The sequence below is a fragment of the Anomaloglossus baeobatrachus genome, chromosome 7 (genome assembly GCF_048569485.1).
Source record: "Anomaloglossus baeobatrachus isolate aAnoBae1 chromosome 7, aAnoBae1.hap1, whole genome shotgun sequence".
Classification (NCBI taxonomy): domain Eukaryota; kingdom Metazoa; phylum Chordata; class Amphibia; order Anura; family Aromobatidae; genus Anomaloglossus; species Anomaloglossus baeobatrachus.
Window position 1 is genome coordinate 253,351,735 of NC_134359.1, and position 19,628 is coordinate 253,371,362.

The 19,628-nt window shown below is 49.9% G+C and overlaps 1 protein-coding gene across 1 annotated transcript in view; it reads left to right on the forward strand.

The window, feature by feature from the left end:
* EIF2AK1 (eukaryotic translation initiation factor 2 alpha kinase 1) overlaps positions 1–19,628 on the forward strand; it is a 98,574-nt gene that overhangs the window by 69,083 nt on the left and 9,863 nt on the right. The window contains exons 9-13 of the mRNA XM_075318045.1: positions 424–769; positions 1,500–1,608; positions 1,876–1,982; positions 6,822–6,939; positions 7,256–7,335. Coding sequence (XP_075174160.1) covers positions 424–769; positions 1,500–1,608; positions 1,876–1,982; positions 6,822–6,939; positions 7,256–7,335 — 760 coding nt within the window. The remainder of the gene's footprint in view (positions 1–423; positions 770–1,499; positions 1,609–1,875; positions 1,983–6,821; positions 6,940–7,255; positions 7,336–19,628) is intronic.

The following is a 19,628-nucleotide window of genomic DNA, read 5'->3' on the forward strand; positions in this document are numbered from 1 at the left end:
GACAAAGAAGAAGGGAATTTTGTTTACTTACCGTAAATTCCTTTTCTTCTAGCTCCAATTGGGAGACCCAGCACCCGCCCCTGTTTTTTGTGTACACATGTTGTTCATGTTGAATGGTTTCAGTTCTCCGATATTCCTTCGGATTGAAGTTACTTTAAACCAATTATAATTTTTTCCTCCTTCTTGCTTTTGCACCAAAACTGAGGAGCCCGTGAGCACGGGGGGTGTATAGGCAGAAGGGGAGGGGCTTTACACTTTTAGTGTAATACTTTGTGTGGCCTCCGGAGGCATAGCTATACACCCAATTGTCTGGGTCTCCCAATTGGAGCTAGAAGAAAAGGAATTTACGGTAAGTAAACAAAATTCCCTTCTTTCCTGGTGACAGATTGTGTAATACTTAACCAATTATGTTCCTCATTCCAGGCATCATATGGGAGTACAAAGCGTAGAGAGCAGTGGAGGGTCTATTGTGTTTGCTGACTCAACAAATGGAAACCAGTCGGTGAACATGGCCTCTGTGGGTAAAGACCAGAATTACTCTAATGGCAAAATCCGGAACATCACCCCGTCTGACATCAGCCCAAGTGGCAACAAAGACTCCAATGTCCGATCCTACTCCAGCGTTGGCAATAAACACGACACCTCACAGGAGCTGTGCCCGAGGGACCGATGTCCGTTCAATTCTGAGGATGACGTGGATGATGGGAGCGATTCATCGTGTGAGGAGGAGTGCCCTCAGAAGGAGCTGTGCCTGCACCGACACTTTGAGGTACGTTATACAGCGTTGTCATTACTAGCCTCGTAGTGCGATGACCGGTCAGTCACCAGGGCTTTATGCTACACGTACAGGAGTCATATCCTAAATCTGATCTTACCTGTGACCTAGGAAGAAAGATTAGAACATTTAGCACCATAGTTGGACATTGGTTTGGAGCTTTATCCATAACTTTACAGCTGCTACTAGTTGGGAGAAATTATAAACTCCAGAAAGACAAAATAGGGGGCTCCAGATTAAACATAGAGACTGCTGTTATAGGGGGCTCCAGACTACCCATCGAGACTGCTGTGATAGGCGGCTCGAGACTGCTGTGATAGGCGGCTCGAGACTGCTGTGATAGGCGGCTCGAGACTGCTGTGATAGGCGGCTCGAGACTGCTGTGATAGGGGGCTCCAGTCTACACATCCAGGCTGCTGTTATAGGGGGCTTCAGACACCTTTTACTGCTGTGCGGTTACTATGACAGATTGACTGACCGGTTGCTCAGTCATTAATAAACGGTTTACTGTAATGAACCATAAAACAGGCACTTTTATTTAAAGGGTTTGTCCGGCGTTGGAGTATACAGTCACTCTGACAGCAGACTTGTGAATCCTCACAGCACGCAATGTGCACACTGTCAGGATTCTCCAGTGCTGGCGGTCATGTGACTGTAATTATGCAATTTGCATACTTCTGGCCATTCTGTGATCCATTCAGAGCCAGCTTTCTTCTCTCCACAGATTCAGTACCATTTGATGTTGCACATACAGATGAATCTCTGTGAACGGTCTTTATGGGACTGGATTGAAGAGCGAAACGATCACTACAGGAAGGGGGAAGACTCGGCAAGTAAGACTTACATAAGTGCCGCAGATTTTTACATGATTATTTCCTTTACACTAGGAAGCAACATCTGATTTAGCCAAATATTTTGCACTGAGTTTAGTTTCTAGGCTGATATTTGTTTATCTGAAAGAGGCAGAATTCTGTAAGGGACTGTGTACACCGCCGCAGTATATGCTGGTGCTAGATAAGCAGGAAGAAATACACACCTCCTTGCTTAGTAACCTAAAAATGCTTGTTTTTGGTAATGTCTTATTTCTGGTCTATCCTCAGGATGTTTTGACTATGTAGATGTCCCAAGTGCTTTGAGCATTTTCTGTCAGCTCTTGGAAGGTGTACGATACGTCCATTCCATGGGTGTTCTCCATCGAGATTTGAAGGTATGGTATATTGTGATCTGTTCTTTTAAAGGGAATATGTCACCAGCTTTACATATATAGAGCTTTAGGTCTTCAGGAAGAAACCTTGCACTTAAATGGACTCGGTCACCAAGTTTTTGCCACCTAATCTGAGAGTAGCATAACGTAGGGGCAGAGATCCTGATTCCACCAGTATCACTTACTGGGCTGCTTAATGTAGTTTTGATAAAATCACTGTTTAATCAGCAGGTGATAATCATTACAGGACTACTTGGTGTGCTGCAGTTAGTCCAGCATATTTATCAGGCACTTCTCCCTACATCGTGGTCACACTGAGATACTGTATGTATCCTGTAATATTGAAAATAAGAAGATGCTGAGGAACATTTGTGGTTTGAAAGTGATGGCATTCCTGATTTAACATACATCTAATAATAATAATGATGGCAACTTAGTGGTTAAAGGGAATCTGTCACCAGGTGTTTGCCACCTAATCTGAGAGCAGTATAATGTAGAGACAGAGACCCCGATTCCAGTGATGTGTCACTTACATGGCTGCTTAGTGCAGTTTTGATAAAATCAGTGTTTAATCAGCAGAGGATCATCATTACAGGACTACTTGGCGTGCTGCAGGTAGTCCAGCATATTCATGAGCTCTGTATAGCTGCTAGATCTGCAGCAGAGAAAAAACAGTGATTTTATCAAAATGGCAGCAAACAGCTTAGTAAGTGATACATTGCTGGAATCAGGATCTCTTCCCCTACATTATGCTGCTTTCAGATGGGGAGCAAAAACCTGGTGACAGATTCCCTTTAATTTTACATGCTACTTTCTGTTTACTGGTCACTTTCCTGACCGCAAAAGGGAAGTTTAGAAACCCTAACAATCATTTATCATTAGGGGAAAAATCCTGGGGTGACCACTTTTTATAAATGATTTTATGATCTGAGCTGGACATATAGGGCTAACGTTACTATGAATTGCGGTGTCCGTTTGCATGTAGCCATCTAAAGGAGGCCAAAACCTTGTCCCATTTGGTCTCCATTGGGCGGCTGTACGGTGGTGCACACTCGTATTACCCAGACCCTACACATTTCGAGTAGACCTGACAGATCGCCAGGATCCTATGCTGATCTGGAGAGTAGATCCATAATGCAGATTGTATAATAATAATTTTATTCATTTATATAGCGTTATTAATTCCACAGCGCTTTACATACATTGGCAATACTGTACCCATTGGGGCTCACAATCTAAATTCCCTATCTGTATGTCTTTGGAGTGTGGGAGGAAATCCGAGAACCCGGAGGAAACTCACGCTAACACAGGGAGAACATACAAACTCCTTGCAGATGGTGTCCTTGGTGGGATTTGAACCCAGGACCCCAGCGCTGCAAGACTGCAGTGCTAACCACTGAGCCACCGTGCCGCCTAATGTGCCCATAATCTAGCCCTATGATGGCAGCCTTGCTATCCGTAATTACCGTATATGCCGGCGTATAAGACGACTGGGCGTATAAGACGACCCCCAACTTCTGCCCTAAAAATATAGAATTTGGGATATACTCACTGTATAAGACTACCCCGCTCCCAAATGAAAAAAAGTCTGCTTTGATTGCAACATGTTAATTTTAATTCCGCGAGAGCCGTACAATATGTTTTTAAAGGGCCATTGACAGATCAATCGCTCCAATGTTCACTTAGTACAGCAAGGAATGCTCCTCCCTGCTGTATAAAGCCACAACTGGACTGAAACAATGGTACTACACTCTGCTACAAACAGACACACACAACTCTGCTACAAACAGACACACACAACTCTGCTACAAACAGACACACACAACTCTTCTACAAACAGACACACACAACTCTTCTACAAACAGACACACACAACTCTGCTACAAACAGACAAACACACACAACTCTGCTACAAACAGACAAACACACACAACTCTGCTACATACAGACAAACACACACAACTCTGCTACATACAGACAAACACACACAACTCTGCTACATACAGACAAACACACACACACAACTCTGCTACATACAGACAAACACATACAACTCTGCTACATACAGACAAACACATACAACTCTGCTACATACAGACAAACACATACAACTCTGCTACATACAGACAAATACACACAACTCTGCTGCTCTGTGGGGCCTGCACCCGCGGCTCGGCGGGTACAGCACCCGCGGCATCGGCGGGGGGGGGGGGGATTGGCAGGGCATACATCTGGGGGGTTAGAAGCAGCTCACCGGGGCCCATAATGGGGAGGCGGGGAGGGCATTTACCCGATTAGGTCACGGTGGAGAGGGGGCCCACACAGCGCCGGACAGATGCTCGCCTCCTTCATCTGTGGGACTGAGAAGGCGGTAGCTCCGCCCACAGATGAAATTCAAAACAGGATGTCTGCGCGCCTTAAAGTGATGGCGCCGCAGATTGCTGCCGAGGACTGCGGTCCCCGGAACTCGGCCGGGGGCAGCAGAACTATAAAGGCGAGTGGGCCCCGGCCAAGGGACAGGAGAACTGACGAGGCCGAGTGGGCCCCCCCGGCTCTCCAGGGCCCCGGCATTTGCCCATAGACAGGTAGGAGCCCTGTCTGCGAGCCAGATACGGCCATCAAAAGAGCCATATCTGGCTCGCGAGCCATAGGTTCCCGACCCCTGCTGTATGATATATACCGTATTTTTCGCTTTATAAGACGCACCTGATTATAAGACGCACCCCCAAATTTGGTGAAGGAAAAGAGAATTTTTTTTTTTTAACGTTAAATGGGGTCCATCTTATAATGCCAGTGTCCCTCTAACAAATCATATAGGGTATATGTCCCTCATAGCCCCCATCATAAAATTAGCCCCCTTAATCTGGATATGGCCCCCTTATATTGAATATAGCCCCCTTGTGATGGCACACGTTCCCCTGTGCTGCCTATGGTCCCCTATGGATTGCACACGTTCCCGTGTTAGATAACGCCCCCATGCTGCTGCCCATGGCCCCTATAGATCGCACAAGTCCCCCTGTGTTAGATATCGCCCCCATAGTGCTGCCCATGGCTCCTATATAGATCGCACAAGTCCCCCTGTGTTATTTATCGCCCCCATAGTGCTGCCCATGGTCCCTATAGATCGCACAAGTCCCCCTGTGTTAGATATCGCCCCCATAGTGCTGCCCATGGCCCCTATAGATCGCACAAGTCCCCCTGTGTTAGATATCGCCCCCATAGTGCTGCCCATGGCCCCTATATAGATCGCACAAGTCCCCCTGTGTTATATATCGCCCCCATAGTGTTGCCCATGGTCCCTATAGATCGCACAAGTCCCCCTGTGTTAGATATCGCCCCCATAGTGCTGCCCATGGCCCCTATATAGATCGCACAAGTCCCCCTGTGTTAGATATCTCCCCCATAGTGCTGCCCATGGCCCCTATATAGATCGCACAAGTCCCCCTGTGTTATATATCGCCCCCATAGTGCTGCCCATGGCCCCTATATAGATCGCACAAGTCCCCCTGTGTTAGATATCTCCCCCATAGTGCTGCCCATGGCCCCTATATAGATCGCACAAGTCCCCCTGTGTCAGATATCGCCCCCATAGTGCTGCCCATGGCCCCTATAGATCGCACAAGTCCCCCTGTGTCAGATATCGCCCCCATAGTGCTGCCCATGGCCCCTATATAGATCGCACAAGTCCCCCTGTGTTAGATATCGCCCCCATAGTGCTGCCCATGGCCCCTATATAGATCGCACAAGTCCCCCTGTGTTATATATCGCCCCCATAGTGTTGCCCATGGTCCCTATAGATCGCACAAGTCCCCCTGTGTTAGATATCTCCCCCATAGTGCTGCCCATGGCCCCTATATAGATCGCACAAGTCCCCCTGTGTTAGATATCTCCCCCATAGTGCTGCCCATGGCCCCTATATAGATCGCACAAGTCCCCCTGTGTTATATATCGCCCCCATAGTGCTGCCCATGGCCCCTATATAGATCGCACAAGTCCCCCTGTGTCAGATATCGCCCCCATAGTGCTGCCCATGGCCCCTATATAGATCGCACAAGTCCCCCTGTGTCAGATATCGCCCCCATAGTGCTGCCCATGGCCCCTATAGATCGCACAAGTCCCCCTGTGTCAGATATCGCCCCCATAGTGCTGCCCATGGCCCCTATAGATCGCACAAGTCCCCCTGTGTCAGATATGGCCCCTAGGCTGCTGCCCAAAGTAAAATAAAACCCTCTTTCCTTACCTCCTCCAGCGCTGAGCTCCCTCCTGTCTGGCTCCGTGCTTCTGTTCTTCCACTTCCTGGTTCTCAGTGCGGTCATGTGATCGGCACAGCAGCCTGAGCTCTCTGCCTGCCTGATCACAGTGGAAGCAGGGACACGGGGAGAAACGCTGCAGGGGGTAAGTAAAGCTTTTTTTATTTTAGAATGAGCAGCAGCCTGGGGGCCAAATCTAACACAGGGGTGGGCATGTGCGATCACACTGGGACGCAGGCTCATATAATATGCACCGCTCCCCCAGCCCCTCACTGCGTGCGATTTCAGCACCATTGGAGATGGACAGCGGCTGTGCATATTATATGAGCGGGTGCAGGAGATCAAAGGCTGCAGCCCGCAGCGTTCCCCTGTGCTCCAGAGCTGCTGCCCCCACCTCCCCTGGATGCTGCAGTGTACATATATATATATATATATACACACACACACACCCCCCCCCCCCGTATATCCGGCGTATAAGACGACCCCCCACTGTAGCCATTATTTTAAGGGGGTAAAAAGTCGTCTTATACGCCAGTATATACGGTATTCTTTTTACCGACCCCTGATCTGACCTTTTTTCTCTTTTGTGCAGCCAAGAAATATTTTCTTACAAGGGCCAGATCTTCATGTTCGTATCGGTGACTTTGGACTTGCATGCAGAGACATTTTACAGCACTCGGATCCTTGGCTAAAGAAAGATGGCACCAATAGTAAGTGAACGGGTCACGCTAGAGTATTAAAGGGGTTTTCCAGATTTTTCAAATTAATGCTCCAGGATAAACCTTTAGTATTAAAATGGCTGGAATTCAACTTTTGGTAACATCTTGCCTCCATTGAGATACTGTAACCACAGGGTCTGTAGGAAATGATAATCTGGAGATGTTTATTGACTTCTATGGGGGGAGTATTCTAGTCTGTGGGTGGTAGAGGTGGTAAGCTGTGTCCATGGTGGATCCTCTATTATCTGTATGTAGATGTTACCTTTCACTGTAATTCTAATGTGTTTTCGCTTCCCACTAAATCCAGATTCCACACACACGTCAGGAGTCGGCACCTGTATGTATGCGGCACAGGAACAGTTAAAAGGCTCACACTATGATTTCAAGGTACAAAGACCTATATATGTGTTTAAGAGGCTCTGTCACCAGGTCAAAAGTGGCACATTTTTTTGCTCTTACTTTATTCCCGCTGCTCCACACATTTATTTGCTCTTAATTATTTATTTTTTAAAATCCAGCAAATGGTTCAAGAGATAGGGTTTTTTTTTTTTTCTTGTTTACTATTTTTGTATGGCCTTTAATAAGGGTGTGTGATTTGCAGTAATAATGCAGAACAGCCTAAAGACCCACCCCTGAGGATTATGTGAGCCACGCCCCCAAGGATCCTGTAATCGCCGTCTCCTTTAAAAAAAAAAATAAGTATAAACAAAACTCATTACTGTGAGGAAGTTGGAGTGAAATAACAGCAAAACATCAGCACTTTTAATGTCTGCTTCTCCTTTTTAAAAGGTTTTTGATAGCTTTTGACAAGGAGAATGCGACTTTCTTTGTCGCTCCTAATTGGGAGACCCAGACAATTGGGTGTATAGCTATGCCTCCGGAGGCCACACAAAGTATTACACTAAAAGTGTAAAGCCCCTCCACTTCAGCCTATACACCCCCCGTACTGCTACGGGCTCATCAGTTTTTATGCTTTGTGCGAAGGAGGTCAGACATCCACGCATAGCTCCACAGCTTAGTCAGCAGCAGCTGCTGACTATGTCGGATGGAAGAAAAGAGGGCCCATAACAGGGCCCCCAGCATGCTCCCTTCTCACCCCACTTTTGTCGGCGGTGTTGTTAAGGTTGAGGTATCCATTGCGGGTACGCAGGCTGGAGCCCACATGCTGCTTTCCTTCCCCATCCCTCAATTAGGGCTCTGGGTGAAGTGGGATCCCATCGGTCTCCAGGCACAGGAGACCGTGCTCCATCCACAGCTCCTGAGGACCCTGCTGGATAGGAGCCGAGTATCGTTCAGGGACATGGCCCTGCTACTTGGAGGTACTCTGTGTCCCCGTGGGGACTGCGCACAGCAACACTCCAGCATTGCTGGGTGTGCTAGTGCACCGGGGACAGCAGCGCTGGCTGCATGTGTGCCACTATACACTCAGCGTCGCTGAGTGTATTTGTGTAGGGGGACTGCCGCGCTGACCGCCGCTGCCATGGTTATGCCTGCGGCGCGGCTGGGACTGTTAGTGCGCCGGGGACTTCCGCGCCGACCGCGCTTATACGGCGGCCGCGCTTATAACTATAGTCCCCGGCTTCTGCGGCCTAGTCTCATTCTTTTCCCGCCCCCAGCCCTGCCAGTCAGGGGAAGGGCGGGACGCTGTACAGGTCGGCAGCACTGAGGGCTGGAGCATGCTTTGCATACTTCACCCCCCTCACTCTGCACAGTGGGGCACCAGTTCCCGCACTTTTCTGGGTCACGCCCACGGCTCCCTCCTCTCCCCAGGACGCTGGCAGCCATTCCTCTCAGCTCTGCTAACGCTGGAGAGGACAGACAAGCTGAAAGAGACCCAGGCAGGAATTCTGGTGCCCACACAAACGCTTTGCGCAGGCGGTAAGCAGCACCTGTGGTGCTGGCCCCACTAGTGCAGAAGTGTATTTATAGTTTATATGATTATAGTCTATACTTTACACTGTAGGGTGCACTGTTGATTTGTAGCTATTTACCCTCCTGTATTGCTCAGAGGAGACAACAGCAAGGGTGCCATGGCACAGACTTACTATGCTGCCTGTGCAGCATGTACGGCTATACTGCCGGCTGGTTCCACTGACCCTCATTGTGTGCAATGCTCGGCCCCTGTGGCACTTTCTCAGCCGGAGCCTCTGCTAGGGGTGGCCCAGGGAGAACCACCTGTTAACACTGTCCAGGTGACAGGGACGGAGTTTGCAGTTTTTACTGAAAGACTTTCTGAGACTATGGCTAAGATATTAGAAGCCTTGCAGTCCAGGCCGGCATCTCAAGCCAGGGGCACTGTGTTATCATTGTCCCCTGGTTCCCCTCAGTTGGAACAGCAATGTCTTCCCGGGGTGTCTCATGGATCCCAGGGTGAGGTCTCTGACACGGACCGCAGCCCCAGACCGACTACGCGAGCTCGCTATGAAATTCCCTCGACATCATCACAATGTTCAGGGTCTCAGCGAGAGGACTCTCTATATGATGAAGCGGAGGTAGCTGATCAGGATTCTGATCCTGAAGCCGCTCTCAACCTTGATACTCCTGATGGGGACGCCATAGTGAATGATCTTATTGCGTCCATCAATGAAATGTTGGATATTTCTTCCTCAGCTCCTCCAGTGGAGGAGTCAGCTTCTCAGCAGGAGAAATTCCGTTTCAGGTTTCCCAAGCGTACAAAGAGTATGTTTCTGGACCACTCTGACTTCAGAGAGGCAGTCCAGAAACACCGAGCTTATCCAGATAAGCGTTTTTCAAAGCGCCTTAAGGATACACGTTACCCTTTTCCCCCTGACGTGGTCAAGGGCTGGACTCAGTGTCCCAAGGTGGATCCTCCAATCTCCAGACTGGCGGCTAGATCCATAGTTGCAGTGGAAGATGGAGCTTCACTCAAGGATGCCACTGACAGGCAGATGGAGCTCTGGTTGAAATCCATCTATGAAGCTATCGGCGCGTCTTTTGCTCCAGCATTCGCAGCCGTATGGGCACTCCAAGCTATCTCAGCTGGTCAGGCGCAAATTGACGCACTCACGTACGTCTGCGCCGCAGGTGGCGTCCATAACCTCTCAAACGTCGGCATTTGCGTCCTACGCTATTAATGCTGTCCTGGACTCTGCGACCCGTACGGCGGTTGCAGCCGCCAATTCGGTGGTAATACGCAGGGCCTTGTGGCTGCGGGAATGGAAGGCAGATTCGGCTTCCAAAAAAGTGCTTAACTGGATTGCCATTTTCTGGCGACCGTTTGTTTGGTGAGAGATTGGATGAAATCATCAAACAATCCAAGGGAAAGGAAACATCCTTACCCCAAGCCAAACCAAAAACACCCCAACAGAGGAGGGGACAGTCGAGGTTTCGGTCATTTCGGGGTGCGGGCAGGTCACAATTCTCCTCGTCCAAAAGGCCTCAGAAGGATCAGAGGAACGCCGACGCATGGCGGTCTAAATCACGCCCTAAAAAGACCGCCGGAGGTGCCGCTACCAAGGCGGCTTCCTCATGACTTACGGCCTCCTCACACCGCATCCTCGGTCGGTGGCAGGCTCTCCCGCTTTTGCGACACCTGGCTGCCACAAGTAAAAGACCGTTGGGTGAGAGACATTTTGTCTCACGGTTACAGGATAGAGTTCAGCTCTCGTCCTCCGACTCGATTCTTCAGAACATCTCCGCCTCCCGAGCGAGCCGAGGCTCTTCTGCAGGCGGTGGGCATTCTGAAGGCAGAAGGAGTGGTGGTCCCGGTTCCTCTTCAGCAACAGGGTCACGGTTTCTACTCCAACCTGTTTGTGGTTCCAAAGAAGGACGGGTCCTTCCGTCCTGTTTTGGACCTAAAACTGCTCAACAAACACGTAAGGACCAGGCGGTTCCGGATGGAATCCCTCCGCTCCGTCATCGCCTCAATGTCCCAAGGAGATTTCCTAGCATCGATCGATATCAAGGATGCTTATCTCCACGTACCAATTGCTCCAGAGCATCAGCGCTTCTTGCGCTTCGCCATAGGAGACGAACACCTTCAGTTTGCGGCACTGCCGTTCGGCCTGGCGACAGCCCCAAGGGTTGTCACCAAGGTCATGGCTACAGTAGTTGCGGTCCTCCACTCTCAGGGTCACTCAGTGATACCTTACTTAGACGATCTGCTGGTCAAGGCACCCTCTCAAGAGGCATGCCAACACAGCCTCAACGTTACTCTGGAGATTCTCCAGAGTTTCGGGTGGATCATCAATTTTCCAAAGTCAAATCTGACACCGGTCCAATCACTGACATATCTTGGCATGGAGTTTCATACTCTTCCAGCGATAGTGAAGCTTCCGCTGGACAAACAGCGTTCACTACACACAGGGGTACAATCTCTCCTTCAAGGTCGGTCACACCCCTTGACGCACCTCATGCACTTCCTGGGGAAGATGGTGGCAGCAATGGAAGCAGTCCCTTTCGCGCAGTTTCACCTGCGTCCTCTTCAATGGGACATCCTACGCAAGTGGGACAGGAGGCCGACGTCCCTAGACAGGAACGTCTCCCTCTCTCAAGCAACCAAAGCTTCCCTTCGGAGGTGGCTTCTTCCCACCTCATTATCGAAAGGGAAATCCTTCCTACCCCCATCCTGGGCGGTGGTCACGACGGACGCGAGCCTGTCAGGGTGGGGAGCAGTTTTTCTCCACCACAGGGCTCAGGGTACGTGGACTCAGCAAGAGTCCTCACTTCAGATCAATGTTCTGGAGATCAGGGCAGTGTATCTTGCCCTAAAAGCGTTCCAGCAGTGGCTGGAAGGCAAGCAGATCCGAATTCAGTCGGACAACTCCACAGCGGTGGCTTACATCAACCACCAAGGTGGGACACGCAGTCGGCAAGCCTTCCAGGAAGTCCGGAGGATTCTGCTGTGGGTGGAAGCCACAGCATCCACCATATCCGCAGTTCACATCCCGGGCGTAGAAAACTGGGAAGCAGACTTTCTCAGTCGCCAGGGCATGGACGCAGGGGAATGGTCCCTTCACCCGGACGTGTTTCAGGAGATCTGTTGCCGCTGGGGGATGCCGGACGTCGACCTAATGGCGTCACGGCACAACAACAAGGTCCCAACATTCATGGCTCGATCTCAAGATCACAGAGCTCTGGCGGCAGACGCCTTAGTTCAGGATTGGTCGCAGTTTCAGCTTCCTTATGTGTTTCTTCCTCTGGCTCTGTTGCCCAGAGTGTTACGCAAGATAAGGGCCGACTGCCGCCGCGCCATCCTCGTCGCTCCAGACTGGCCGAGGAGGTCGTGGTACCCGGATCTGTGGCATCTCACGGTCGGCCAACCGTGGGCACTGCCAGACCGACCAGATTTGCTGTCTCAAGGGCCGTTTTTCCATCTGAATTCTGCGGCCCTCAACCTGACTGTGTGGCCATTGAGTCCTGGATCCTAGCGTCTTCAGGATTATCTCAAGAGGTCATTGCCACTATGAGACAGGCTAGGAAACCAACGTCCGCCAAGATCTACCACAGGACGTGGAAAATATTCCTGTCGTGGTGCTCTGCTCAGGCGTTTTCTCCCTGGCCATTTGCCTTGCCCACTTTTCATCTCAATCAGGACATCTCCTTACCCTCGTTTTGTCCTCATCCAGTTCACCAATGTGAAAAGGATTTGCACTTGTTAGATCTGGTGAGAGCACTCAGACTCTACATTTCTCGTACGGCGCCCCTGCGCCGCTCCGATGCTCTCTTTGTCCTTGTCGCTGGCCAGCGTAAAGGGACACAAGCTTCCAAATCAACCCTGGCTCGGTGGATCAAGGAACCAATTCTCGAAGCTTACCGTTCCTCGGGGCTTCCGGTTCCCTCAGGACTGAAGGCCCATTCTACCAGGGCCGTGGGAGCGTCCTGGGCCTTGCGACACCAGGCTACGGCTCAGCAGATGTGTCAGGCAACTACCTGGTCGAGCCTGCACACTTTCACGAAACACTATCAGATGCATACCTATGCTTCGGCAGATGCCAGCCTAGGTAGGCGAGTCCTTCAGGCGGCAGTTGCCCACCTGTAGGACGGAGCCGTTACGGCTCTATTATGAGGTATTATTTACCCACCCAGGGACTGCTTTTGGACGTCCCAATTGTCTGGGTCTCCCAATTAGGAGCGACAAAGAAGGGAATTTTGTTTACTTACCGTAAATTCCTTTTCTTCTAGCTCCAATTGGGAGACCCAGCACCCGCCCCTGTTTTTTGTATACACATGTTGTTCATGTTAAATGGTTTCAGTTCTCCGATATTCCTTCGGATTGAATTTACTTTAAACCAGTTTATAATTTTTTCCTCCTTCTGGCTTTTGCACCAAAACTGATGAGCCCGTGGCAGCACGGGGGGTGTATAGGCTGAAGGGGAGGGGCTTTACACTTTTAGTGTAATACTTTGTGTGGCCTCCGGAGGCAGAAGCTATACACCCAATTGTCTGGGTCTCCCAATTGGAGCTAGAAGAAAAGGAATTTACGGTAAGTAAACAAAATTCCCTTCTTTACATGAAAATACTTCTTGTAATAACATGCAATAAGTCTTGGGCTTCGGTCTGCAGCCTTCATTTGTTTGTTGTGTGTGTTTTGTTTTTTTTTATACAGAATTTGCTATCTGCTTTTAGGTTCAGACTTTTTTCTATTGTGGGTATGTTCCAGTACAGCTTACTGGATTTAGATTGAGTTTTGGGGATAATGCTGCCTTCAGTAGCTCTCCTGTATGAGATGGCTTCATTTCTGCACAAGATTCACCTTCTATAGCCCACGGATCTTCCCACCATTGCTCTCACTACTCAACCTATCCCCTTTAGGCCCTTACTGGCTTCTCTGCTTTGCCATGTGCTACTTCTAAGGCCCTGTGCGCACTTGCCGGTTTTTCCTGCGGATTTGCTGCATGTTTCGCTGCATGTTATGTTCATAACATCTCTGCAGTGATTCACCAGCAAATCCTATGGGGAAAAAAAAAGCTGTGCGCACTATGCGGATTTTGACAGCTGCATGTCTTGCTGCGGGAATCCCGCACCAAAAACAATTGCATGTCACTTTTCCGCACGTCACTGCGGGATTTTATTCTATTGACTGCAATGTAATCGTGAAATCCCGCAGGGAATAACGTAGGTAGCAAATTCTGTGCAGTTCATTGCGTTTTCCTGCGTTATTCCCTGCGGTATTTCGCGTTTTCGGGACATAATGTTCATCGCTGCCTGCGTTTTGCCAGGAAGTGATGTCCTTATGACAGGAAGAGGAAGCAGAGCAGAGAGTAAACACACACACACATATCACAGACACAGAACACACACATCACACTCACACACAGACATATAGAATACACATAGAAATCAAACGGACATATATATAAAAAAAAAAAAAAAAAATGCGGGCTCCGCCGTATTTTTCCCTTCCAGCCGAGGTAAACACACAGCGGCGGCCCGGTATTCTCAGGCTGGGGAGGGCGAGGGCCTGAGTTAATGGCCCTCCCCCCCCTTTCCCGCAGCTGAGAATATCAGCCGCGGCTGCCCTGGGACTGTTGCATCCATTATGCGGCCGTCCCGGAGTGTCCCCAGCTCTTCCAGATGCCGTGATGCGGTGGCAATCTAGGTAATAAGGCGTTAAATGGCAGCGGATCGCGAGCATCATAATGGTAACCCTGATGTCCTCCGTTTTGCTGACCTGCAGAAGGTTGTCCTCCCATCGAGAGGGGGCAACCTTCAGCAACTTTTACTACAAGTTGAGGCCAAACTAATCATTAATTATGGAGCTCAGGGGGCATTGGGGTTAAATGATCGCGTGGATCTGTCAGTTTTTCTGTAGGTCCTCCATATGTGTGTGCTTTGCACATGTATTCCTTCGGTGTCCTTTCTTTTTCGCTCCTAATTGGGAGACCCAGACAATTGGGTGTATAGCTACTGCCTCCGGAGGCCGCACAAAGTACTACACTTAAAAGTGTAAGGCCCCTCCCCTTCTGGCTATACACCCCCCCGTGGGAGCACGGGTCCCTCAGTTTTTGCTTTGTGCGAAGGACATCTTTGTGTCCGCATCCAGTTCACCAATTTGAAAAGGGTTTGCATCTGTTGGACCTGGTGAGAGCACTCAGGATCTACATTTCCCGCACGGCGCCTCTGCGCCGTTCGGATGCACTCTTTATCCTGGTCGCTGGTCAGCATAAAGGGTCGCAAGCTTCCAAATCCACCCTTGCGCGGTGGATCAAGGAACCAATTCTTCACGCCTACCGTTCTGCTGGGCTTCCGACTCCTTCTGGACTGAAGGCCCATTCTACCAGAGCCGTGGGTGCGTCCTGGGCATTACGGCATCAGGCTACGGCTCAGCAGGTGTGCCAGGCGGCTACCTGGTCGAGTCTGCACACTTTTACCAAGCATTATCAGGTGCATACCTACGCTTCGGCGGATGCCAGCCTAGGTAGACAAGTCCTGCAGGCGGCGGTGGCCCACCTGTAAGAAAGGGCTGCCTGACAGCCCGATCACGAGGTATTCTTTTACCCACCCAGGGACTGCTTTTGGACGTCCCAATTGTCTGGGTCTCCCAATTAGGAGCGAAAAAGAAGAAGGGAATTTTGTTTACTTACCGTAAATTCCTTTTCTTCTAGCTCCAATTGGGAGACCCAGCACCCGCCCTGTTTTTTCTTAGGGTATTTGTTTTTCGGGTGCACATGTTGTTCATGTTGATAAGTTACGTTCTCCGATATTGTTTATCGGATTGAATTTGTTTTTGAAACAGTTATTGGCTTTCCTCCTTCTTGCTTTGGCACTAAAACTGAGGGACCCGTGCTCCCACGGGGGGGTGTATAGCCAGAAGGGGAGGGGCCTTACACTTTTAAGTGTAATACTTTGTGCGGCCTCCGGAGGCAGAAGTGTAATACTTTGTGCGGCCTCCGGAGGCAGAAGCTATACACCCAATTGTCTGGGTCTCCCAATTGGAGCTAGAAGAAAAGGAATTTACGGTAAGTAAACAAAATTCCCTTCTCTCTTCTTTTTTGGTATAATCGTTTTGTAATAACCTTGTTTTCATTGTTTTGTATTGTGGCATGGTGTGTTCCATGTTTTATATGCATATTACATTCTCCTATGTATGTTTTTTTATGTGGCATGCGACGCACCTGTGAGCACTCCTATATAGGGGGTGCTGTTGTAGCTCCACATATGGACCTGTGGAAGCCTAATTAGTTAAGCGAAACAGCTGTCGTCCCCTACCTGGGAGCCAGCTCACAGCTCGTCTCCTGCTTTTTACCCTGCACCGTCTAATAAACTAAAGATTCCTGCACAGCGGTACGGAGTGCGGTCCCTCATTTCCTTCACTCATCCATCGGTACTTGGACTTTTCTTCTGGACGAGCACCCCCGCTCAGGATACGGTAATTCCCAGCCCTCGACAAGCACACATGCGTTATCGCTGAGTGACATACAGTGGTGCAGCACCCTTCCTATCTTGCTGGATTACTGACTTTCTTTGGTTTGCTCGCACACTGCTTGCTGTCACTATATTATTTTGGTGTGACTCTGTGCGCTGGTACGGCGCTGTTATGGAGGTGTCTGATAATTGTAACGAATTACCACCTGGTGCTACGGGCTTGCAGGCTGGACGGGCTGACGCCGGCTCCTTTTTTGGAGAATGTAATTTTAAGAAGGACACGGAGGTTTTAGGAGTTAAAACCTTGGAATTTCGGATACAGACACTGGCAGAAAAGGAAGTGAGATTATTTTGGACTGTTCAGTCTTTGCAATCGTATGTTGAATGTGATCGGGTCCCACGTGGACTACGGGTTATCAAGACCCTTTCACACTTCCAAGAGGACACTGCGTTTACCCAGCAATGGGAAAATATACAATTGGAGTGCTCTAAAAAACTGTTACATCTTGTATTGGATAAAAACAAGGACTATGCTGTTCTGAACTCTGAACTGGATGCTCTAAAACAAGACACACGATTAAGAATGTCAAATGATGATTGGAATGCATTTTGTTTAAAACTTGATAAAAGGTTGGTGAATGTGCAGACTGAGATTAAAAATAAAAAAAGAGAAAAATTTCTCAGGGACAAGAGGGACTATGAGAGGAAGCAGGTTTTCTGTTGGGCTAAAGACAGCACCAAAAATTATAGGCATAAACCCCATATTAAGAAGGAGCACTTTTGGTGCCAACAGGGGATACTGGACCACCGACTCGGAGTCCAGTGGCTCCGAGGAGGTGGTCGCAGGCCCCTCTGGGGGTAACTCAGGTGCGTTTAGAGCTACTGCCCCTTTAGAAAACGCACTCGATGGGGGGGCAGAGGGCGCAAGAGGGAATCTGTGTCCTGGCGGAATTGAATAGTCCCTCTGTCACTCAGTCTAGTGTGAACACAATCATCAACCTTTCCTCTCATTATCTCCTGACATGATTTCCGTACTTTCCAAGGGTCTGAAATTTTGTATTCCTGAACCTTTTGATTTTGCTGAGTTTAGGGTGGATTTGTTTAAAGCTATCTGTAAGATCCATTTATACAAACATTTTCAGTCTGCACCGGGCAGTCCGGGATCTACTCCGGAGGGGCATATCCCGTGCACTGTTGATAGTAACCACTTCGATGTCACGGGTGCTTCTGACGCAGATGTGGTTCGGGACGCTGAGGTACTCCTCAGTCTGAATTAACCCCATCATGGGTCTAGCCCCAGTGTGGCTACTTCTGCGTTACCAGTAAATAGGTTCACTAAAGGGATTAAATCCGATTTTTATCCCCCCACGGTACTGGGTAATTTGGTGGACTTGTATCAGGATACTGTCCTGAAAGACATTGAGGCATTGATCTATACTAACCCCACTCAGAATCTGAGTCAGGGCGAATTGACTGCCATTCGCATTATGCGGGGTTGGGAGGACACGGTGTTCCGCGAGGCGGATAAGGGGGGCAACATTGTCCTCCTGACACGGCAACAGTATTTCCAAGAGTGCCTCCGACAGTTATCTGACAAAGCCACCTATACCCCGTTGCCTAGCAACCCCATTCAGGAATTCAAGAAGTCTTTGGTGCGGCTCTTGAACAAGTTCGTTGGTCTAGGTTTTCTCTCGCAGACGCAGGCGGACAAATTGATCCCTCCTTACCTTACGAAGCCTTGCTGGTATTGTATACCCAAAGTCCATAAGAGTAGAGACAATCCCCCAGGCCGTCCTATAGTGGCTGGTATCGGCTCTTTAACAGAGCCTTTATCACACTATTTGGACTGGCTGCTAAGACCCATTCTTAGTCATATCCCCTCTTATGTCCAGGACACTGGTGACTTTCTGGCACTACTTAAAGGTATAACATGGCAGCAAGGCTTCCAACTAACATCAATTGACGTGGAGAGCCTTTATACCCGCATTCCCCAGCGTTTGGGGGTTCAAGCTGTGAAGGAAATGGTGGCACAGAGTGGGAAGGATGCTCGTTATTGCAATTTTGTGGAGGAGTCCCTTGATTTTGTTCTTTCTAGGAACGCATTTAGTTTTTTGGACCGTTGGTACTTGCAGTGCGGGGGTACCGCTATGGGTACCCCTGTCTCTTGTGCCATGGCCAATATATTTTTGGGATCTTTCGAGAGCAAGTATGTGTTTCTTCGTCGCTCTATTGGGAGACCCAGACGATTGGGTGTATAGCACTGCCTCCGGAGGCCACACAAAGCAATTACACTAAAAAGTGTAAGGCCCCTCCCCTTCTGGCTATACACCCCCAGTGGGATCACTGGCTCACCAGTTTTCTGCTTTGTGCGAAGGAGGTCAGACATCCACGCATAGCTCCACTGTTTGTAGTCAGCAGTAGCTGCTGGCTATATCGGATGGAAGAAAAGAGGGCCCATATGGGGCCCCCAGCATGCTCCCTTCTCACCCGCGGTGGTGCTTGTAAGGTTGAGGTACCTATTGCTGGTACAGAGGCTGGAGCCCACATGCTGTTTTCCTTCCACATCCCCTGGAGGGCTCTGTGGAAGTGGGATCTTGCCGGCCCCCAAGCCCTGGGGCCGGGCTCCATCCACAGACCCATAGAACCTGCTGGATTTGGAGCGGGAGTGCCGTTCAGGGACAAGGCCCTGCAACTTTCAGGTACTCTGTGTCCCCGGCAGGCACGGACACTCTCAGGCTTGCTGAGCGTTATAGTGCGCCGGGGACAGTAGCGCTGTGCGCCGGGGTTAGGTCACTGCAGCTTTGCTGAGTGACGTTTCATGTTGGGAACTACTGCGCCGACCGCTCCTGGAGCGGCGGCGCAGCTGCGACTTGTAGTGCGCCGGGGACTTTGCGCCGACCGCGCTTTTACGGCGGCGGCGCTTCTAACTTTAGCCCCCGGCTTCTGCGGCCTAGTGCCGCTTCGTTCCCGCCCCCACCCTGTCAATCAGGGTAGGGGAGAGACGCTGCTCAATTAACAGCGCCGAGGGCTGGAGCTTTATTTACATGCTCCAGCCCTCTCACTAGGCACAGGGGGAAGCAGACTTCCCGCTCTTCGTCGGTGTACGCCCAGGGCCCGCCCCCCCTCTCCACAAGGACGCCGGCAGCCATTACACATGCGGTCTGGCTGGGGAAAGGCAGCAGGCTCTGGGAGACCCAGACTAGAGGGATTTCTGGCGTCCACACACCGCTCCTAAGCGGGCGGTAAGCAGCACAGTAGTGCTGGCCCCTCTAGTGCCTCAGTGTTATATTAGTGTACTTTTTTCTTGGTACCATATATATATATATATTTATATAGTGCACTGTAAGGTCGCT